The 24,952-nt window shown below is 37.7% G+C and overlaps 1 protein-coding gene across 1 annotated transcript in view; it reads left to right on the forward strand.

Annotated features, from left to right (window-relative positions):
* LOC138315238 (arginine-glutamic acid dipeptide repeats protein-like) overlaps positions 1-24,952 on the forward strand; it is a 142,209-nt gene that overhangs the window by 57,797 nt on the left and 59,460 nt on the right. Inside the window, 2 exon segments of the mRNA XM_069256104.1 lie at positions 23,129-23,225; positions 23,677-23,830. Of these exon segments, the coding sequence (XP_069112205.1) occupies positions 23,129-23,225; positions 23,677-23,830 (251 nt within the window).

Raw genomic sequence — 24,952 nt, forward strand, 5'->3', positions numbered from 1 at the left:
ACAGGTAACAAGAGATTGTTGTAGACAGGTAACAAGAGATTGTTGTAGACAGGTAACAAGAGATTGTTGTAGACAGGTAACAAGAGATTGTTGTAGACAGGTAACAAGAGATGTTGTAGACAGGTAACAAGAGAACAGAGTTGTAGACAGGTAACAAGAGATTGTTGTAGACAGGTAACAAGAGATCGTTGTAGACAGGTAACAAGAGATTGTTGTAGACAGGTAACAAGAGATCGTTGTAGACAGGTAACAAGAGATCGTTGTAGACAGGTAACAAGAGATCATTTTAGACAGGTAACAAGAGATCGTTGTAGACAGGTAACAAGAGATCGTTGTAGACAGGTAACAAGAGATCGTTGTAGACAGGTAACAAGAGATTGTTGTAGACAGGTAACAAGAGATCGTTGTAGACAGGTAACAAGAGATTGTTGTAGACAGGTAACAAGAGATTGTTGTAGACAGGTAACAAGAGATTGTTGTAGACAGGTAACAAGATAATGTTGTAGACAGGTAACAAGAGATTGTTGTAGACAGGTAACAAGAGATCGTTGTAGACAGGTAACAAGAGATCGTTGTAGACAGGTAACAAGAGATCGTTGTAGACAGGTAACAAGAGATTGTTGTAGACAGGTAACAAGAGATCGTTGTAGACAGGTAACAAGAGATTGTTGTAGACAGGTAACAAGAGATTGTTGTAGACAGGTAACAAGAGATCGTTGTAGACAGGTAACAAGAGATTGTTGTAGACAGGTAACAAGAGATTGTTGTAGACAGGTAACAAGAGATCATTGTAGACAGGTAACAAGAGATCGTTGTAGACAGGTAACAAGAGATTGTTGTAGACAGGTAACAAGAGATTGTTGTAGACAGGTAACAAGAGATTGTTGTAGACAGGTAACAAGAGATTGTTGTAGACAGGTAACAAGAGATCGTTGTAGACAGGTAACAAGAGATCGTTGTAGACAGGTAACAAGAGATTGTTGTAGACAGGTAACAAGAGATCGTTGTAGACAGGTAACAAGAGATCGTTGTAGACAGGTAACAAGAGATTGTTGTAGACAGGTAACAAGAGATCGTTGTAGACAGGTAACAAGAGATCGTTGTAGACAGGTAACAAGAGATTGTTGTAGACAGGTAACAAGAGATCGTTGTAGACAGGTAACAAGAGATCGTTGTAGACAGGTAACAAGAGATCGTTGTAGACAGGTAACAAGAGATCGTTGTAGACAGGTAACAAGAGATCGTTGTAGACAGGTAACAAGAGATCGTTGTAGACAGGTAACAAGAGATCGTTGTAGACAGGTAACAAGAGATTGTTGTAGACAGGTAACAAGAGATCGTTGTAGACAGGTAACAAGAGATCATTGTTAGACAGGTAACAAGAGATTGTTGTAGACAGGTAACAAGAGATTCGTTGTAGACAGGTAACAAGAGATCGTTGTAGACAGGTAAACAAGAGATTGTTGTAGACAGGTAACAAGAGATTGTTGTAGACAGGTAACAAGAGATTGTTGTAGACAGGTAACAAGAGATTGTTGTAGACAGGTAACAAGAGATCGTTGTAGACAGGTAACAAGAGATTGTTGTAGACAGGTAACAAGAGATCGTTGTAGACAGGTAACAAGAGATCGTTGTAGACAGGTAACAAGAGATCGTTGTAGACAGGTAACAAGAGATCGTTGTAGACAGGTAACAAGAGATCGTTGTAGACAGGTAAACAAGAGATCGTTGTAGACAGGTAACAAGAGATTGTTGTAGACATGTAACAAGAGATCGTTGTAGACAGGTAACAAGAGATCGTTGTAGACAGGTAACAAGAGATTGTTGTAGACAGGTAACAAGAGATTGTTGTAGACAGGTAACAAGAGATTGTTGTAGACAGGTAACAAGAGATTGTTGTAGACAGGTAACAAGAGATCGTTTGTAGACAGGTAACAAGAGATTGTTGTAGACAGGTAACAAGAGATTCGTTGTAGACAGGTAACAAGAGATTGTTGTAGACAGGTAACAAGAGATTGTTGTAGACAGGTAACAAGAGATTGTTGTAGACAGGTAACAAGAGATTGTTGTAGACAGGTAACAAGAGATTGTTGTAGACAGGTAACAAGAGATTGTTGTAGACAGGTAACAAGAGATTGTTGTACACAGGTAACAAGAGATTGTTGCAGACAGGTAACAAGAGATTGTTGTAGACAGGTAACAAGAGATTGTTGTAGACAGGTAACAAGAGATTGTTGTACACAGGTAACAAGAGATTGTTGTAGACAGGTAACAAGAGATTGTTGTAGACAGGTAACAAGAGATTGTTGTAGACAGGTAACAAGAGATTGTTGTAGACAGGTAACAAGAGAACAAGAGATTGTTGTAGACAGGTAACAAGAGATCGTTGTAGACAGGTAACAAGAGATTGTTGTAGACAGGTAACAAGAGATTGTTGTAGACAGGTAACAAGAGATCGTTGTAGACAGGTAACAAGAGATTGTTGTACACAGGTAACAAGAGATTGTAGTAGACAGGTAACAAGAGATCGTTGTAGACAGGTAACGTATCAAGGTAGTAATATGTTCTCCAGAAGATGACACATAAAAGCTTTATTTTGATAGGGTATATTAGTTTTCTAACTTGATATGTACAAGTATTTTTACCTTGTGTAACTTTTGAAGTAATCATATTGTGTTTATGTCATTAAACTATTAGTATTTCATATCAAACAAAATTTCATTAATGTTCAGCTTCAGTGTACACATACATCATATGTTTTCTGTAATGATAGACTTCTGTCTTTGGTGGAATGTAAACCAATGACTTGTTATTAAGGGAGATAACCCTATCTGTAAGTTACTCACTACTCCCTTCCCTATAAACCTTGAGGTAATAGACAGCTTACTTGTTCTCTATAAGATATGGGACCTGTGTGATGTTATATATTTAACTTTTGATCTGCCAGCTACAGGGTTGGAGGATTTTTGTAGACTTGGCAGATTTTACTGTGTATGTATCCTACAAAGCTTACTCCCCAGGCCTGGGAGAGGAACGTGTAATATGGTTCTCTTTGATCCTAAGTATCGGTATCTGCATTCCACATGCCTTTTAGCATAGAGAAAAACTAGAAGATACTGCAGAGGAATTTCATTGAAGATGAAAAAGGTCAAGTTTAGATTTAACATCCTATGAATAGTCATAGTTATTTAAGAACATGTCTGATTTGGAAGGTGAAAGCCAAACTACCCAGTGAAAAACAATCGACCTACTTGCAATTGCCACACATTGATTTTAAGACACAGAGGAAGAGGTCTAGTGGTAATTTATTAGGATACCTTAACCATTCGACCACAAATTACACGGGGTTATATATACTTGGTAGGCAATAGCACAGGGGTTGGATACTTTATTGGCAATGTCATATGGATTTGATACTTGGTATGTAATTTTACAGGGGTTGGATACTTGGTAGGAAATGACACAGGGGTTGGAAACTTAGTAAGCAATATTACAGGGATTGGATACTTGCTTGACAACTGCACAGGGGTTGGACACTTTTTTGGCAATGTCATATGGATTTAATACTTGGTACGCAATGTCACAGGGGTTGGCTACTTGGTACACAACTGCACAGGGGTTGGATACTTGGTACACAATATCACAGGGGTTGGATACTTGGTACGCAATGTCACAGGGGTTGGATACTTGGTACGCAATGTCACAGAGGTTGGATACTTGGTACACAACTGCACAGGGGTTGGATACTTGGTACACAATTGTACAGGGGTTGGATACTTGGTACGCAATGTCACAGGGGTTGGATACTTGGTACACAATGTCACAGGGGTTGGATACTTGGTACACAATATCACAGGGGTTGGATACTTGGTAGGAAATGACACAGGGCTTGGATACTTGGTAGGTCTTTGTAGTGTGTCTATCAGTCCTTTTGGTACCTCACATTCATGTGTACAATTATTTGCTAGTGGAGAACTGACAGGATTTACGAGGAGAGTTATAAATCTATAGAATATATATCTGATCTGTGGAGACATTGACTCTGATATCTGCCAAGTAGGGTGGATCATATCTGTCAGATAGAACATACTCGATTAGGATTTCTTAGATGCATTGGATTCCTTGCATGATTGCTATTTGACAAATGATTAACAGTTGTGTGTTGTGCTATGGTCTTTTTAATGTGTCAGAGTTACCCTGGCAAGTCTAATTGGTGTAGCTGGTGGCTAACACACAATATAAGGGATGAGTTTGTATATCACCGTAGGGGCTGGGGCATGCTATCATATTCAGCTGGAAGGGAAGGCATCAACGTGTTACAGATATTTCTAGCTTTAAATTTCTAGGACTTTTTGTTGCAGTTGGTGGCTACCACAGTTTTAGCAAAATACATACTATATGGTCATTGATATTTATTGTGGAGTAATTTAGCTAATGAGTGTAGCCTAATTGTTTCTAGTTACATATTCAGACCAGCCAGCTACACAGGAATTAAGAGATTAGTAGCACCAAAAAATTCCACCATTCTATTAAGTTCTATGGATCTTTCGTATACTTATCAAGTCTAATTTTATTTAGATTTGTCTCTACTGGGAAGATAACAGTCGTACTTAACATATCTACATGTGTCACTTTCACAATAGTTTGTAAAGTGTAGTTTTAAAATCTACCCTGATTCAAACCTAAACTGATATAAGTTGATGAGTTGCTGGTGTTGATGAGAAGCTTGGTAATGTGTTGTACAGGTGTAAATACTGGGTAACAGATGCCAAGACATGTACACACAGTGACAGCTCTGATAGCTGGTCTCTTACAAACCCTCTCTATGATGAGCATGCATGCACATAACACACGTACCACACTGCCTCATAGTGCATAGATGCAACCTCGCCTCAGGGGGTCGTCGTTTACAGGTGTAACTCGTTAAAGGTAAGCAGGGGTTAGCGGGTATTGTCAGATATGTTTGGTAGTAGGTTTATTGTCAGAGGTGACACTAACCTGATGTGATGATGTGGTGATTCCAGGGAGATGCTTGTGTAGATTTATTGCAGTGTGTGGTAGTTAACTGGGACTAGTGTGTGGTACTGGGATGTGTATATATGTAGCCTGCTACAGCTGGTGATCCCAGTCTCCTAGCTATCTCTGTACATATCAATTTCACTTTTAAAGCAGTTGAAGCCTGCATAACATGATGAATGATGTCTTGTATAAGGAGGAGTGCATCATGTATGGATTATTTTACATTTTCACAGTTTTGCAGATTGCTTTACTGGCTGACTGGGTGAGCCCTTGGGCTGTATGAATTTCAGTATAACTGTAATGGGCGAGCCCTTGGGCTGTAGAAATTTTAGTACTGTGGACAGTTAAATGATGTTTATATAACCCTACGGGTGCCCATCGGTTAGTTTTTCGGTCATCTGACCTATTGTCATCGTGCACCGTCCGTTGTTGTGCGCTGTGCGTAAACTTTTCCTTTAAATCCCTACTAGTCAAAAAGTTCTTAATGGATTTTAACCAAATTTGGCCAGAAACATTCTTATGGGGAACAGGACGGGACCCAATAGGGAAAATGTCCGAAAATTCCTTCAAAACGCTACTTATCATAAAGTCCTCATTGGATTATGACCAAATTAGGTCAGAAACATCTTTAGGGGACGGGGAACAGATTTTGTATAAATGGTGACTCTGACCCCTCTGGGGCAGGTTGGGCGGGGCCCAATGGGGGAAATTTTGGTAATTCTTTAAAACACTACTAATCATAAAGTTTCGAAAGAATTTCAACCAAATTTGGTCTGAAATATCTATATTGGAAGGGGAACAGATTTTGTATAAATGGTTATTCTGACCCTCAAGGGGCAGGAGGAGTGGGGCCCAATAGGGGAAATAAAGGAAAATTCCTTCAAAACGCTATGCTAGTCATAAAGTTCTAATTGGATTTTGACCAAATTTGGTCAGAAACATATTTGGGGGAATGTGAACAGATTTTGTATAAATGATGGTTCTGACCCCCCCTCCCCCCTCCCTCTTGTTATAATTTGTGGAGATAATTTTCAGATGACTGTTAACAGGCCCATGGGCCTCTTGTTTTCAGTATAACTTCTAGTGAAATCACATGTTTTTCAATCGTCACATATGTCAATTAAAGGTTGACCTTGTGCATCCACTCATGATACAGTTGTCACTGCAGTTTCATCACTCGTTCATTCGACCCAATTCTAAGCCAATATCTCAGCCCCACTTGCTGTCCTCTATAGGAAACAGACATTTAAACTTTAATTTTCATAAGGTCACTTTTGTCTGCAGACCCACTCACTAGACTGATGACTTCCTTGTATCCGTTTCAGGACCCTTTTGGACCCATTACGGGGCCTATCCTGTGTGGCTGCTCATATGCCATGATATCATTACCACAAAGAGACCATTTTAGTGTCCTGTATGTAAGCTTTAAATTAAGACAGTCCCTATCCTAGCCGTTTCTGTTCCTGACTATATTTGTGGTTTAGTCTACTGTTGACTGTCCAGATTTGGTCCCTAGACACCATCACCTCCGCCAGACTCTTTGTGTGGTATTTATGTATAGATCTACATTATTTAGTAACCACTATTTAATGTTTTCTGACTAGATCAGCTGAGATCAATATCTCGACAGGCATTCCGAGTGCTAGCAGACACTTCCCATCACCCAATGGTTTCTGATGGGTGAGGGTCACAACTGGCTGTGTACAAGGATTTGTTCATCAAGGAGCAGAATGAGTAAAGAAATTCACCATGTAATAAGCAACACTACCAGTGATAAAAACAAACACATCAAGTTGTCATTGATAGAGAAATATTACCATCCATAGATAGCCATGATATATGGTAAACCTGCGGCTAATGCAATCGCCGGATAGTTCGAACACGCATTTTTTTCCAGAAAAACGTTAATTTTTATTATGAACGTAAGAACGTAAAAGAAAGATTTTTGTCGTCAAATCAGCGCAATGGGGTCCCCAAAAATGGTGATTTATTTTGCATATCTGCATGCGGCTTCTTCTACCCAATTAATTATAAATTCACAAATTAAATGCTCATGTTTACGAACAAATGATTGAATATATATTATCTTCAGGAAGCTAAATACTTTTCCTATAGATTTTCTGCCTTACATTGCTTATGCCAGGTACATAGGTATTCAAAACTGATTTTACTGATTTCAACTCGGATAGTTCGAACTGGCGATTTTTTCCTGAAGCTTAATAATTTTCAGATAATTTGAATTGGTCCATCAATATTTATTTAATTTTGTTTGAATTAACCGAAGGTTTACCGTACGTCATGCATGGTTGATCATGTTATATGGTATCCTGACTGTTTAATACCGAGGCTTTGTCTTCGTTTCACCAATATGGTTAACGTCTGCAGATTTATCCATTTGACTAATATTCCTTAAATTTAATGTCGTCTTATATGACTTGATGTGATATTAACTATCCCTTGGATTTTGTGCCTCGATGTGATGTTTCTCTGAGACCCTGTAACAACCCTCTTCCCCATTCATGTTTCTAACTGCTTGCAGGTGTTGCCCATATGTGTCTATTGATGCTGTGGTTTTTTTTTTGTCTATTTGTAGTAAAATGACCTTATATGTCTACAGGGAATAATGTGAGCTGTGTTTAAATTTCGATATCTCAGTGTAACATGATGCTCATGAGAAATCAATACCAAGTTTATACATATATATCATTTCTACTTATAACTATAGCCGTCCTTAGACAATGTGATCGTTAGTGAGAAAATAACATCTCGCACAGAAAGCACAGCCGATGTTATAGTGATAGGTGTCGTAAAGATTAATTGTGACTGCAGCCGTTGTTCAAAGCTGTACATAGAATTGAATCATGTATGAGAGCGTTCAATCAACATGTTACAGTATGGTGTAGTAGGGTGTATATATATAGCTGGATACGCTTCATTAACCAACGCAGGTCAATGATCAATATGTGTTGTTTGCTCTTTGTCAAAATGATAAAAATGTTTGAAGGATACCAGGCATGTTGTAATAGATTTTTGTCTCGAGACTTGTGTGATTAGCTGGCCTGAGAAGGTATTGAATTGCCTGTGTATTATTGTGTGGTGAATTGTTGATGAGCAGTTCAGAGATAAGACCAAGATACAAGCCAAAATAAATACGCTGGGATCACACAAAGCCGTCTGTCTGTGTACTTGGTCCTGCTATGACCTGTTACGATTTTATCACTGCATATATCGTATCAGATTCCATTTTCATATTTTGACATGTGAACTCGTTAAGTGTACCAATGCTTAACGGTAGATAAACGATCGTTTTTACACCTCGCGTCGGGCAAATAGAGGTACGTGCTAGGACTTTAATTTTAAACACACTGGGATATAGCCAATTGGCTTGTTATTATGTACAATAGAGAGGTCGTAGGTCGGAGATTTCATATTTGACATGTTAAGTTGTTTGCTTTTGTTGTTTATGAAAAGACGACTTTGTTAAAAGGATGTTCCTCATCATAACTTGTGAAAAGGTATTACTCACCTTCAAGGCGGTTTATACCTGCGGTGTTGTATACAAGAGATTTAAATTCTGCAGACCCGCCGACTAAAGGTAGCTCGGAGCAAACACCTATTATAATCGGGTTGAAATCACATTCCTCTCTTATACAAGCCTTATGCCAATTGAGATTAGCGTTTTTCTTGATGTACCTTGAATTATCTTATCTGTTTACTTCTTTATATTTAAAATATAAATTTCTGTTAAGGCATGAAACTATTCTGTAACAACAAACAATTCTTAACTTCTCAAAATATCGCTTTGAAATAATTTTGCTAGAATAGTGAAAAGATGAAAAGATAAGCTGAATGAAAAATATGGATCTAGTAATTCTATACTATCTGAGAAGTTTAACTTGTCACACAATTTTGTTTGTATATAAGGTAACTGATGTATGCATGAGTATCTGCACATTTCTATCGCATCAAAAGATCTTTTAATTGATATATGCTATGTACAGGTTGGGTACTGACCTGAAAAGTAGTTTTTGTCTGTTCTTTTTTCATCCACTGTGTTAAATAATTTGTAATATTTTAATGCGAGTCTAGTGTCAGACAATCCTAACAGGATTAACATTTACTGTGACATAAAAGTGTAGATCCATGTGGCAGTTTGAGGGCAGAACAATCAAAATAACCGCATCAAATTTCTATATGCATATTCTGCTTATAACGTAAGCATTATACAATCATTCTTATCTGAGTACAGTGAAGAATTTAGAAAAAAGAATTCTTTGATGTTACGGAGATATATCACTTTGATGCAAGACATGTGTCAGGTTTATTATGAAAAGGGTATTCTTTTGTTAACTAACTTGTCACCAGTGACATTTAAGTCACTTCAATCACTAATAATTCCTCTATCGAAGGAGACGGATATAAAAAACTGGTTTTGTTATGTTGAACTGTTGCCTCAAGAATGTTAAATTGATAAGATGAAAATGAATCTGGTTGTAATTTGCTGGATTGCTATCTGGCAATGTTAGGTGTTTGTTATCTATGTATAAAGCCCAGCTATACTATGTGGTGGGTCAGATCCCATACTATCAACTCAATCTACACAGGACCTGGCACTGTACTGTATATCCCTGTTGATAAATGGCCTGGCTTTTAATTTACCAAAGGGATAATGGAGCCTATTTACCTTGTGTTTAGGTGATATTGTGTTTTGATATGCTGTAAATTGTACCAAGTCTATGGCTAAGGTATGTTGATATACTGTGTGACAGATGTTGAGATAATGTTACAGTCATCTCACTGAGATATACCACTTCAGACCCATCTACAGGCAGGGGTGAGTAATTTTAGATCAAGTGTCTGTGTAGTAGCTGGTGACTAGCTCACACTGGGGACCTATCACATACAGCTATTGGGATGATTAATTTTAGATCTAGTGTCTGTGTAGTAGCTGGTGACTAGCTCACACTGGGGACCTATCACATACAGCTATTGGGATGAGTAATTTTAGATCTAGTGTCTGTGTAGTAGCTGGTGACTAGCTCACACTGGGGACCTATCACATACAGCTATTGGGATGAGTAATTTTAGATCTAGTGTCTGTGTAGTAGCTGGTGACTAGCTCACACTGGGGACCTATCACATACAGCTATTGGGGATGAGTAATTTTAGATCTAGTGTCTGTGTAGTAGCTGGTGACTAGCTCACACTGGGGACCTATCACATACAGCTATTGGGATGAGTAATTTTAGATCTAGTGTCTGTGTAGTAGCTGGTGACTAGCTCACACTGGGGACCTATCACATACAGCTATTGGGATGAGTAATTTTAGATCTAGTGTCTGTGTAGTAGCTGGTGACTAGCTCACACTGGGGACCTATCACATACAGCTATTGGGATGAGTAATTTTAGATCTAGTGTCTGTGTAGTAGCTGGTGACTAGCTCACACTTGGGACCTATCACATACAGCTATTGGGATGAGTAATTTTAGATCTAGTGTCTGTGTAGTAGCTGGTAACTAGCTCACACTGGGGACCTATCACATACAGCTATTGGGATGAGTGATTTTAGATCTAATGTCTGTGTAGTAGCTGGTGACTAGCTCACACTGGGGACCTATCACATACAGCTATTGGGATGAGTAATTTTAGATCTAGTGTCTGTGTAGTAGCTGGTGACTAGCTCACACTGGGGACCTATCACATACAGCTATTGGGATGAGTAATTTTAGATCTAGTGTCTGTGTAGTAGCTGGTGACTAGCTCACACTGGGGACCTATCACATACAGCTATTGGGATGAGTAATTTTTAGATCTAGTGTCTGTGTAGTAGCTGGTGACTAGCTCACACTGGGGACCTATTCACATACAGCTATTGGGATGAGTAAATTTTAGATCTTCGTGTCTGTGTAGTAGCTGGTGACTAGCTCACACTGGGGACCTATTCACATACAGCTATTGGGATGAGTAATTTTAGATCTAGTGTCTGTGTAGTAGCTGGTGACTAGCTCACACTGGGGACCTATCACATACAGCTATTGGGATGAGTAATTTTAGATCTAGTGTCTGTGTAGTAGCTGGTGACTAGCTCACACTGGGGACCTATCACATACAGCTATTGGGATGAGTAATTTTAGATCTAGTGTCTGTGTAGTAGCTGGTGACTAGCTCACACTGGGGACCCTATCACATACAGCTATTGGGATGAGTAATTTTAGATCTAGTGTCTGTGTAGTAGCTGGTGACTAGCTCTCACACTGGGGACCTATCACATACAGCTATTGGGATGAGTAATTTTAGATCTAGTGTCTGTGTAGTAGCTGGTGACTAGCTCACACTGGGGACCTATCACATACAGCTATTGGGTGAGTAATTTTAGATCTAGTGTCTGTGTAGTAGCTGGTGACTAGCTCACACTGGGGACACTATCACATACAGCTATTGGGATGAGTAATTTTAGATCTAGTGTCTGTGTAGTAGCTGGTGACTAGCTCACACTGGGGACCTATCACATACAGCTATTGGGATGAGTAATTTTAGATCTAGTGTCTGTGTAGTAGCTGGTGACTAGCTCACACTGGGGACCTATCACATACAGCTATTGGGATGAGTAATTTTAGATCTAGTGTCTGTGTAGTAGCTGGTGACTAGCTCACACTGGGGACCTATCACATACAGCTATTGGGATGAGTAATTTTAGATCTAGTGTCTGTGTAGTAGCTGGTGACTAGCTCACCAAGTAAACCGACCACTGGGGACCCATCATATATACCTTGTGATGTTATACAGACATGGTCAGGCATTAGTACTATATCAAGCCAATAATAATTAGCTCCTTAAATCTTATTATCTCTGGTGAAAGCCGATGAAATTCTTCAGTTTCAATAAGTATGTATACATGATAGACATATTGGGTTTATTTCTTTTCTACAAATATGAACTCCGGTAAAGTCAGTGGTCTATGACCTAATTATTATTTAAAAAGGAATAGATTTTAAAAAGACTTGTAGATCTATGGAGATTATTAGTGAGATATTTAGAATATAAATGGTTGCTGTCAAGTGATTAAGTTTGTAATTGGACTAGGAAATGGCTCTACTTTGTCTACAGTAATGATGATTGGAAAACTCAACTATCTCATGTACATTATTAAAACTTATTGATTGTGTTTCATATGCCAAATTCTTTACGGCAAACTGTCAATTAGTGTTTTCATTAATGTTACAATGCTGCAGAAGTGAATCTAATTTGATAAGAAAAGTTATCGTTAAGTGATGTGAGCTTTTCAGAAGAGAAGAACTAATCAAATAAGAAAAATGAAAACCTTAAGAAAATATTGCTTCAGATTAAATTTACAGCTTAATTGTTTTCAATGTTTTTATTTTAATTTTATTCATTTTCCTATTTCTACAAACCGTCTGTTTCAGTGAAATCCATGTGAGGTCACATCCAAGTAAAAATGGGATATATATATAAGTTAAAGGAATATAATGTAAATTTGTGCTCATTATAAATGCTATATTAAATAATCATTTCCTACTGGTATGCAGTCTCAGTAAATGAAGTCTAATTCACAATTACAATGTGAAACTAAGAACAAAGGCGTGATACAAAAAATATAGTTGCCAATTGTTCGTGAATTATTGCTTCATTATTTATAAATGCAATATATTACTCTGAGTAAAATTTACCTATTTACAAAATGTTGAAGAAAATTAAGTTACGATATGCTGAAGAAAAGTGAATTAGTTAACATGTAGAATTAAAATTTCATTATCCATAAATGCCTATCAGCTAGTGCAAATTACTCATTAGGCGAGTGGTTAGAGAGATGTACAGGTAGTCTGTTAATTATATAGTGTGAGGTGTGATTTATAGGTAACCCACAGGTATGTCTGAGTGACAGGTCCTGTAAATAGTTGAGGTGACAAGTCTGTGTTGTATAGTGGGTAAAGCTGTGTGTATCACTGTCTGACTATAGCTATCAGTCTATCAGCTTGTAGTGAGACCTGGCCCTTACCTGTAGGGAGACTTAGTGGCCCTTACCTGTAGAAAGACGTACCTGGCCCTGTAGTAGGGATATATAGTTACAGGTGTGGGATTGCAGGTCAGTGGCTTCCTCACCATGTAGATTGTTTAGTTATGGTGACTTTAATTCTGACTTAACTGAAAGGTTTCTGAGGACTTCATTGTGACTTATAGCTTATACAAGACTACACAGCTACAGAGGTTTTCTCAGATTTAGTGGACATGAAAACTTTTGCAGCTAATGGTTGGGACAGTAAGGCTGGCCAGCTTAAGGTAAGGTAACAAATGACAGTGTAGCATGCTACAGGGGATACCCAGTACATATAACCACAGCCATGTAGCTGGATTGTTATTTCCAGGTAAAAAACTGACAGGTATGTCAAGTGGACAGGTAAATATCAGAAAGCGTGGTAAGGAGTTAAATTGTACAGGTAATAGGTTGACTGTTATTTGAGTGAACAGGTACAGAGTGGACAGATACAGGTTATACATTAGTGGACAGGTAGATGTTGACAGAGTGTGTGATAAGCTAGAGGAGATACAGGACAGTGTTAGTAAACAGGACTGTACATGTGGCCTAGAGGATCATAGCTTTGGTCTGCACAGAGCTATAAGGAGATGTTTGACTGTTGTTTCACCAGGTACATGATGACATCTATTGGAGCAGTGACATTGTGTGTATATAACATCGATTGGAGCAGTGACAATGGGTAAATAATTGCTGATGTAGGATATAAGCACACAGGGAAGTTGTACACACTAGAACTTAATTAAAGGAATCTCCACATCAGGAAACTTTTCTCTATTTTCTGTAAAATTTGTCTTTGTCTGCATTGGACTGGATAATGCCTTTATAGTAGTATTGTACCAGTACATTGTGTGTGTGGTATGTTTACCAGCCAGACTATCACACTATTTATAGTACAGGCTGGACTAGAATGTAACACTTAAGTTTTATTGGATCAACACTGTTTATTCCAATAGCAGTGGGCTGTGATTATACCTGTACATTTATTTATAAGATTACTGACTTCTTACCTGTTACCTTTAACGATCCGTATATATATACCTGTGGTGGTATATACACCAATCAAAAAGATCACAACCTGATCCAATGATTGATTTTTCAGCCAATATCTGGGAGGTGACGTACAGGTAGGTCGGACCCTAACGTCACCTTACCTGTAGTTTTACCTGTAATTAGGATGTACTTTGAAGTGGACAGTAGTGACTGCCGCACACAGTTTTTACCTGGGATTTAATGAGTGTGTATGTGTGTAAACAAAGGATTATATCTATTGCCCCACGGACAGACAATGCTAGAACGTGTCGAGTTTGTGCTTGGATTTGTACGGTACAGGACGGTGATGATCGAGACAGGGCTGTGGTAGAGGAGGATCGCGATGTATAGTAGTCCTAACCCCCAGTAAACGTGGAGGTGTAACGTATAGGTGTGTACCAGTAACGATCGACGTTAGTGTTACACTTGATTAACCCATTGTCAGCAGACATCGTTTACATTGTTATCCTGGCTGGTGTGGATCTATTGTATGTAGCACCTGGTAAGGTCCTTCTAGGCTAAGTTGGAACATGTGGATATATCACCGTCAAATAATAACACCATGTTTACGCTAGGTACACAAAGTAACTTGACGGTAAATTGTTTGTTTATACACACAATGCTGTGTGTTTTAGAAAACTTTAATGTGATTCCTGCTTTTCTAAACTGTATTATATGTCAATGCTTTACACAGGTTGAAATGGCTAGTGTTGATAAAAATGATTGAAGGGTTTTCTTTGACAGTGAAACACAGCTGTGACAGCGAAAATGGCCAAATGATCACTGTGACGGTGAAAATGATTTAAGGGAAAATGGCCAAAGGTTTATGGTGAAAATGCATATGATTTAAGGGTCAATGTGACAATGAAAATTATTGAAGGTTCCATGTGACAATGAAAATTATTGAGGGTTCAATGTGATGATGAAAATTATTGAAGGTTCAATGTGATGATGAAAATTATTGAAGGTGTGATGATGAAAATGAAATAATTGAAGGTTGACCTTGATGGTGAAGATGGTTGGAAGTCGGCTGTGACCACTATGTAAATTGACTGTGAATGCCCACTGATAATGGTCCAATAAGTGTCACTATTGATCTCCTCTCTATAGCTTCATATACACATGTGTATAACCGGATATGTTGGATGTCGGGATACACCTCGACTTTTAGTTGTATCTGTCGCTACCAATTAACGTTTTCTGATTCCAATTAGAAGGTGTTAATGTATTAAATCAGCTAGCACCTAATGAGTGAAGGCAGTATATATGTAACATCATATGTTATAAAATTCATTAATTTCATTTGATGGGACCGATGAGGCTCAGGTTTTAGTAGAATTTTCAATTTACATGATTTACAGTCAAAAGGTGGGGATACATAGATTTGACAGTTGTGGGGATACAAAGGTTTTGAAAAATAGAAGGTGGGGATACAAATGTTTTGACAATTAGAAGGTGGGGATACAAAGGTTTTGAAGGTAGAAAGTGGGGATACAAATGTTTTGACAATTAGAAGGTGGGGATACAAATGTTTTGACAGTTAGAAGGTAGGGATACAAATGTTTTGACAGTAGAAGTGGGGATACAAATGTTTTGACAGTTAGAAGGTGGGGAGACAAAGTTTGGCAGTTAGGAGCTGGGGATGCAAAGATTTGACAGTAAGAAGGTGGGAATACAAATGTTTTGACAGTTAGAAGGTGGAGATACAAAGTTTTGACAGTAAAAATGTGGGGATACAAAGATTTGGACAGTCAGAGGTGGAGATACAAATGTTTTGACAGTAAGAAGTGGGGATACAAATATTTGACAGTTAGAAGGTGGGAGACAAAGTTTGACAGTTAGAAGCTGGAGATACAAAGATTTAACAGTAACTAAGTGGGGATACAAAGTTTTTGACAGTTTGAAGGTGGAGATACAAAGTTTTGACAATTAAGAATGTGGAGATACAAGTTTTTACAAAGGTGGGGATACAAAGTATTTGACAGTTAGAAGGTGGGGATACAAATGTTTTGACAATTAGAAGTGGGGGTGGGGATACAAATGTTTTGACAGTTAGAAGGTGGGGGATACAAATGTTTGACAGTTAGAATGTGGGGATACAAATCTTTGACGGTAAGAAGGTGGTGATAAAAAAATTTGACAGTAAGAATGTGGAGATACAAAGTTTTTGATAGTTAGTAGGTGGAGATACAAAGTTTTGACAGTCAGAAGGTGGAGATACAAAGTTTTTGACAGTAAGTAGGTGGGGATACAAAGTGTTTGACAGTTAGAAGGTGGGGATACAAATGTTTTGACAGTTAGAAGGTGGAGATACAAATATTTGACAGTTGCAAGGTTGAGATACAAAGCTTTGACAGTTACAATGTGGGGATACAAATATTTGACAGTTAGAAGGTGGTGATACAAAAATTTGACAGTAAGAATGTGGGGATACAAAGTTTTGACAGTTACAATGTGGGGATACAAAGTTTTGACAGTTAGAAGGTGGAGATACAAAGTTTTGACAGTTAGAAGATTGGGATACAAATGTTTTGACAGTTAGAAGAATGGGATACAAATGTTTTTGACAATTAGAAGGTGGGGATACAAAAGTTTTGACAGTTAGAAGGTAGGGATACAAAGGTTTTGATCAGTGATTATTATATTTACATGTGGTGTTATGTCAGAAATATACTGGTATATATCAATGCGTTACTCCATTTCTCAAGTTTTTCATCTCTCTGTTTGCTTTAATTCACGTATTTATGCAGGATCCATTGACATTTTAATGCTGGCTATTTCAGACCAAATCTAATTAAAAGAATTTAAGATAGGATCAAATAAAAAATAAAGTCATTAAATATTTTGAGTGTAGAATTATACAGGTGAATGCTAGATAAGGTACCCTGTACAGTTACGACTTAATAGTGTCTGTATTTATATACAGCTTGTCTTCAGGTAGTTATTGTATTTACCTTCATAAACATGGCTTATTCAAGTATTTACATAAATAATGTCGAAAAGAATTCCCTTGAGAGCTAAACACTGTATGGTGTAGGTAGCTGTAGATTCACTCAGTCTGAACAACTCAAGCCTCAAGTATGCTAACCATTTGTAGGTATTGAATTAGGAGAAGTGCTTCAGTGTGTGTATACTTTAAAGGTGTTGTGGGGTCGCTTATCTTAATTACATTCCGTATTAAATGACACTTGGCACCTATGATATACAGTTTGACAATAGGAGAAATAACCTTTACTTCTATACTACAGCCCGATATTATACCTCCCTCAGCTGTCTACCTGGTACTGTACTCTGAACCCCCACTGGGATTCCTGTGGTCATCCCAGGCCATCTCCTCCTCCTCCCCCCCCCCCTCCTCCTCCCCCCCCCCAAAAAAAAAAAAGATAAATAAATAAAATAAAATGAGAATAAAATGATATATAATGAGATACAAAGGTTTTGACAGTTAACGGGTGGGGATACAAATGTTTTGACAATTAGAAGGTGGGGATACAAAGGTTTTGACAGTTAAAAGGTGGGGATACAAATGTTTTGACAGGTAGAAGGAAGGGATACAAAGTTTTAAACAGTTTGAAGGTGGGGATACAAATGTTTTGACAATTAGAAGGTAGGGATACAAAGATTTTGACAGTTAGAAGGTATGTTAAGTGGGAGTACTCTGAACCCCCACTGCGATTTCCTGCGGTCATCCCAGGCCATCTCCTCCTCCCTCCTCCCCCCCCCCCCCCCCCCAAAAAAAAAAAAAAAAAAGATAAATAAATAAATAAAATAAAATAAAAATAAAATAATATATGATAATAAAATGATATATATTATAATTGTAAAAAACATTTTAATATGTATTCTCAACTTCAGAGATAGAAACGATATGAAGCATTAATGTATGGAAATAAAATTTTAGTCGTTTGAATGCATTTTATTAGCTGCCATGTTAAGATTTTCAGTTCTTGATTATATCTTAAACAATATAAGATCATATGCTAGATATATAGATGCAACACTACATGATTCTGATCCTGAGAGGATTATTAACGCCTTTATACCAACAATATAGTGTCAGTTAATTCACCTTTGGATTGGCAAGCTTTGAAGTATTTATTGGTTGTATGTGCAGTGTTTTTCTTTGGTAACTTTTCCACCTCCAGCATCCTTAAAGATGATACGTACTCCAGACAAATCAATTGATCACATAGTCCTGTTAGGGTAGAATGAAAATGCTAGGCTGGTGACTTAAATATATGTAAAAGAGGTCATAAAATGCCTGACCATGCCAGCTATAAGTCTAGATTACATTCTAATACGGTCTATGTAACTGCATGTTCAAAGTCTATTTCATACAAAACCTTTTACATATGATGTTGGTACTAGCTCACGCCATTTTGATATATCAATTAGTAGTTTGATTTGTTGATTGAAATGAAATGTGATCATCTAAAGCCAATTTCCCATTTAAACTTCCAGCATTTTTACCGAGATTGATATACTTTTCTCACATGGCTAGCCATGTAAGATAGAGTTGTCCCATGAAAGACAGCTATGTAAGATAAATCTATCTTACATAGCTGTGACGTCACAATTGCCGAACAATCAGATGACGTCATATCAGCCAAAGTTGACGTCATTTTTCTTCTATTTCGATTGATTTGCCGGATTTATTTACCATGTCATTTGTTTAATTTGCATTTCAAACCGTTTTACCTAAGATTTCTTGTTTATATTTATTAATATAAACCAAACTTTGATGAGCTCTTTCGAATGGCGTTCTTATTTTTAAAATCGATCAATTATTTAAGAAGTTAAGATTTTGTCATAAAATGGCTGCCTCACCTTTCGTGCATCTAACTCGACAAGCAATGTGAGAAAATAACTCTTTCATATGTAAATTATGTAGGATAGAACTATTCCACCCTCGGGTAAAGAATTTTGGGTAAGAAACCTCGGCAAGCCTCGGTTCTAACCCAAAATTCTGTACCCTCGGGTGGAATAGTTCTATCCTACATATGTACATATGAAAGAGTCATATAATCCCATTATGCGAGATGTTTTAGAAACAATTTGATATATTGGCGTCAATAGAGGGGAAAAAAGCTGGAGCCAGCTCAATTATTGAACGTCTGCTGCATTTGATGAAAGACTTTTATATGTACCTGTGAGTTTCAACAACAGTTAAGGTTGGCAAATGTCTCTTCTGTTGTATAACACATGACTGTGTAACAAGTCATTTAAATACGCTGATATACCGGGATAAAACACTGTCAAGTAATATAATTTGTACTGTAGTTCTATTGTTCCAATGTACTACTGTAGGTATCTACATAAAGTCTGGGTTTTCTATGGGGTGATTGGTTTGTAGGTATCTACATAAAGTCTGGGTTTTCTATGGGGATGATTGGTTTGTAGGCATCTACATAAAGTCTGGGTTTTCTATGGGGATGATTGGTTTGTAGGCATCTACATAAAGTCTGGGTTTTCTATGGGGATGATTGGTTTGTAGGTATCTACATAAAGTCTGGGTTTTCTATGGGGATGATTGGTTTGTAGGCATCTACATAAAGTCTGGGTTTTCTATGGGGATGATTGGTTTGTAGGCATCTACATAAAGTCTGGGTTTTCTATGGGGATGATTGGTTTGTAGGCATCTACATAAAGTCTGGGTTTTCTATGGGGATGATTGGTTTGTAGGCATCTACATAAAGTCTGGGTTTTCTATGGGGATGATTGGTTGTAGGCATCTACATAAAGTCTGGGTTTTCTATGGGGATGATTGGTTTGTAGGCATCTACATAAAGTCTGGGTTTTCTATGGGGATGATTGGTTTGTAGGCATCTACATAAAGTCTGGGTTTTCTATGGGATGATTGGTTTGTAGGCATCTACATAAAGTCTGGGTTTTCTATGGGGATGATTGGTTTGTAGGCATCTTACATAAAGTCTGGGTTTTCTATGGGGATGATTGGTTTGTAGGCATCTACATAAAGTCTGGGTTTTCTATGGGGATGATTGGTTTGTAGGCATCTACATAAAGTCTGGGTTTTCTATGGGGATGATTGGTTTGTAGGCATCTACATAAAGTCTGGGTTTTCTATGGGGATGATTGGTTTGTAGGTATCTACATAAAGTCTGGGTTTTCTATGGGGATGATTGGTTTGTAGGTATCTACATAAAGTCTGGGTTTTCTATGGGGATGATTGGTTTGTAGGTATCTACATAAAGTCTGGGTTTTCTATGGGGATGATTTGTTTGATGAGAAAGCTGAGAAACAGCCTGGTCTGTACTGTAAAAATTGGATATTTCAACAAGGTATTTTAACAGTAGTAGCCACCTGCAGCTACGACAAAGAGGACGGCTATATATCTTGCTCATGAATCGAAGCTCCATTGTTTTTCATTAGAAAAGATTCAGTTTCATTTAAAATCACGCCAGAACATTATCAGATAAGACTAAAATTGTGTTAAACAAAAATGATAGAAAATTCTCAGAAGACTATCATATATATATATTAGTGATAGGAGAATCGTCCTAGTTCAGATATTGAGGCTGTTACAAAGACAGGTAACAGATTAAAAGCTATAGCAGAGGTGGTCATAATGTCCTACAAAAACTGGTTTAGACTTGCCAAAGAAAAGTGAACGTTTCGATTTAATACACAGTTGATATGTATAACGTTACCTAAAAGGATTTCACCGATCATTTTCACTTAATCTAAATCCCCTTTTGACAGGATAGAGTGTCAAGCGTTTATTTATGATGTTTATGTAGAAGTGTTTATGTAGTCGCATGTGGACGGTCTGTGGCCTTTGTGTGTGTTTTATCGTCACTGTTAACTGTATACAACCACAGGTTTGGATACTTAATCAGGCATGTATAGGGAATTACGTGTGAAGGCAAACTTGATTCATTAGAACAGGGAGAAAATTGGAGGTGATTACTAAAGGATCCCAACTTGTGGACCACAGTTTGTCTACATAAATTTTCCTTTAACAAATGCTCCTGGATTTTATTGATAACTTTGCATACCTCTGTAATCAAGAGCACTGAATTATTCTATTGTATATTACTGAAGGAGGACTAACAGACCCGAGGATTTAGATAACGGTTATAAGGGAGCAAACTTCATGAGCATCCCCAGGCCCATGTACTCTAGCCTTGTCCCCTCATGTACAAGGAAAAATAACTAAACGGCAAGATTTTAGCATTAGAAGTCTGTTCTTAAAATCATGTTGAAATATCCCCCTCTAATATACCGTATTCGACCCAATAACCGCTCAGGCGTTTAGAAAATGAAAAAAATCAAAAAGGTGCTAATAAGGCGAAATTATTGCAAATCTAGACCTCTTGTTGTAGTTTTGGTCTTTATTTATGCGTGGACATTTCAAATTGAGACCTCAAAAAGGGGATTGGCGCTTATAGGGACATGGGCACTTATTGGGTGGAAAACAGTATCTTTTTTATGCCTTATGTATGTTTATATGGAAACATACCTGCAAAAATCACTTTCCAATTACTATAATGACACGTACTATAAAAATGTTAAATGAAATTGTGGACCACAATTTGGCTTCATGGTCCAAAAGTATGTTCTCATTTCACTATAGATGTAAATATGATGTTTTTTGGCAGCACTGCCAAAATCATTTTCAGCTCTTATTTGTACTCATATAATTAAAACCTATGAATTGAAAATACTGTGATTCTCAAAATGTTGGTAACTTTTGGTAATAAATAAATAACATATTAAAAGCTCATCTTGATTCGTGAGTATGAAAAATAAAAGGCACATATAACTTTAAGACTTTGTTTCTGCCGTTTTCTGAAAGTGACCCATAATGCGATCAACTGCATGGAAGTTTATATCAGCTACTAAATTTCTATGATATACTTCTACTTTCTAGAAGGATATACAGGTAAGATGTTTGTGTGGTAGCCCAGATTTTAGTGGCTGTTACCTCCCTTCAGCTGTCTGTATCACTCTGAGGGTTAGACAGATACCAGTCGAGGTGGCTGTGAATCTAATGCCAGCTTTACATGTATGTGACCCCAAACAAACATGGCTGCTGTCCCGTTACAGATGATTCCATAGAAGGTGTTGGCTATTCATGGATAATTCAGAAGGTCACATTGTTACTTCAGTTATTGTTTCTCTGCTCTTATTTATGTGTGTCAATAAGGCTACAGGTTTATAAGCCTGAGGTCGGGAAATTTTGATAGCATTGTATTGGATCTATTTATAGCCTCTTGTGTGTGCATGTATGTACAGTCTTTATGGGACATTCAAATGTTAACAAGTATCGTACATATAAATCTGCTTATGATTTGTGCTGAGGTGAGGCAAGGTGTTGGTTTTAGGGTTGAAAGGTAAAGTATGTATACTATCTAGCAAGGGTAACTTACATACTACAGGTAAAAATGAGTGTGAAACACCTTGATAGAGTAGATAAAGTTATATATAGGTCACCTGATATACATCAGGAAATGCAAATATACTATCTCGTAGGTCGGACAAAGGATATTTTAATGTGTTGGAAGTGGGGCAGAGTATAATGATATGTTTATTGTGTAAGGAGTGAAAGTTGGATTTTTAATTAGTAAAATTTGATGATGTTTGATGTGTTTTTATTATGGGGTCAGAAAAAGTTTATTATTGCAAAAGAACTGTGAAATTTAAAGTTGCACACTCATTACTAACTTACCCAATCCACGAGGAATAAATTAATAATTTTACAGGATATATGTGATAAATTAATGAAAAATTGATTTGTTACAAATTTACTATAAAGAGGTATATTCATCTGCATGTATATATATATATATATACAGTGGACCCGCGATGAAACCATCCAGATAGACAGTTTTCCAGACTATGAAATTCTATCTATACTTATAGTCAATATGATCAAATATGTTCCCTTGTATTTCCGTTGGGAGTTTTCCGGTGTATCGGTGTAATATTGTGGGTCCACTTTAATACATGAGTGTGTTAATTAACATTCATTATTAACCATGTATTACCTTTTTGTACTTTCAGGCTGTGGAAGAGAGTCATTGATACCTAACCCACACATCCGCTCCAGGGAGCTCTTCATATCGGATGCATCCGACACCTACCCTGTCAAGGCATTGAGGTTAATATCACAGTGTGCAGGGCTTTTTTGGGCCGATAATCGGCCCCATTCCCAATGGAATTATTTTGAATTATTGCCAAATTCCCAAAAAAATACAGTTTACTCCTGTAAATTTCCTTAAGCTTCCCAATCTCTTTCCCAAAATAAGGTAAAAAGGCCCCTCCCCAATTAAATGGAAAATAAACCTGGTTTGTTACTTGGTAATCTTAAATGGGTATCCAATTAATGCCTTCTTATACAGTAGATTGTTATAACATTATGCGATATAATACCTAGTTTTGGTAGATATCCTATAGCCTTATTTACTTCAGTTTAGGTTTAAGTTTTATTACTTTGAAATTGTTTGCATTTAACATCATACACATTGATTTGAAGGAATGGTAATATATAAAACAAGTGATGACAATTAAATAATAGTATTTTGAATATGTAACATATTTCCTGTATACAGAGGGAGGTGTAAGGTCAGCCGATACCACGATCTCAGCGCTGCTAAAGATTTCAAACCGGAGCCAGATTCTTTCTTTTACGTCCTAGAGTACAATCCAAAAACCAAGAGGCTGGCGACCACGCAAGGCGAGATTCGGGTGGGACAGAGTCACCAGGTAAATCTGATTTACCTTGGAGGTAGGACAGAGAAATTTCTACCTGAGGAGATATACGGCTGTCTAAACCGAGGTGTATCTCTTCCGATGATAGAGATTAATAGAATCTTACATGGGTCTGTCAGGTGGACAGGGATGTCTCAACCCGAATGAAAGATTTTGGCTGGTCAACCCGAGGCTTGCCAAGGGTTGACAGCCAAAATCTTACACGAGGGTGAAACAGGGAGATAACCCTGTTCACCTGACAGACCCATGTTTGATTCTTTTTCTCCCATACTTAAACAAAACATGATGAAAATAAAGTTAAATAGAAACATTTCCAAAGCGCTGCCATCATAGGAATGTCGCAATGCGTCAAAATCAATGACGTCGTAGACAATAGACATTGCATGTAATGATGACGTCACGTCATTATCAAGCGCATGTGAGCTGTCTTTTCCTTACCCTAGTTAAAGACAGAGTTATCTTTTCCCTTAGCAACCGCGGGATAACCCTGTCAAGTATGGGAGAATTATCCTGTCCTACTATCCAGGTAGGGAATGATCTTAAGTGAGACACTGGTAGGACCCTAGAAGGTAGGACAGAGAATAATCTCTACCTGAGGAAGACATTCATGACTGTCTTACCCGAGTGTATCTCCTCCGATGGTAGAGATTATCCTGTCCTACTATCCAGGTAGGGAATGATCTTATTAAGTGAGACACTGGTAGGACCCTAGAAGGTAGGACAGAGAATAATCTCTACCTGAGGAAGACATTCATGACTGTCTTACCCGAGTGTATCTCCTCCGATGGTAGAGATTATCCTGTCCTACTATCCAGGTAGGGAATGATCTTATTAAGTGAGACACTGAGAGGACCCTTGAAGGTAGGACAGAGAATAATCTCTACCTGAGAAAGACATTCATAACTCTCTACCTGAGGAAAACCTCCTCCGATGGTAGAGATTATCCTGTCCTACTATCCAGGTAGGGAATGATCTTAAGTGAGACAGTGGTAAGACCCTAGAAGGTAGGACAGAGAATAATCTCTACCTGAGGAAGACATTCATGACTGTCTTACCCGAGGTGTATCTCCTCCGATGGTAGAGATTATCCTGTCCTACTATCCAGGTAGGGAATGA

The sequence above is a fragment of the Argopecten irradians genome, chromosome 1, assembly GCF_041381155.1.
Source record: "Argopecten irradians isolate NY chromosome 1, Ai_NY, whole genome shotgun sequence".
NCBI lineage: Eukaryota > Metazoa > Mollusca > Bivalvia > Pectinida > Pectinidae > Argopecten > Argopecten irradians.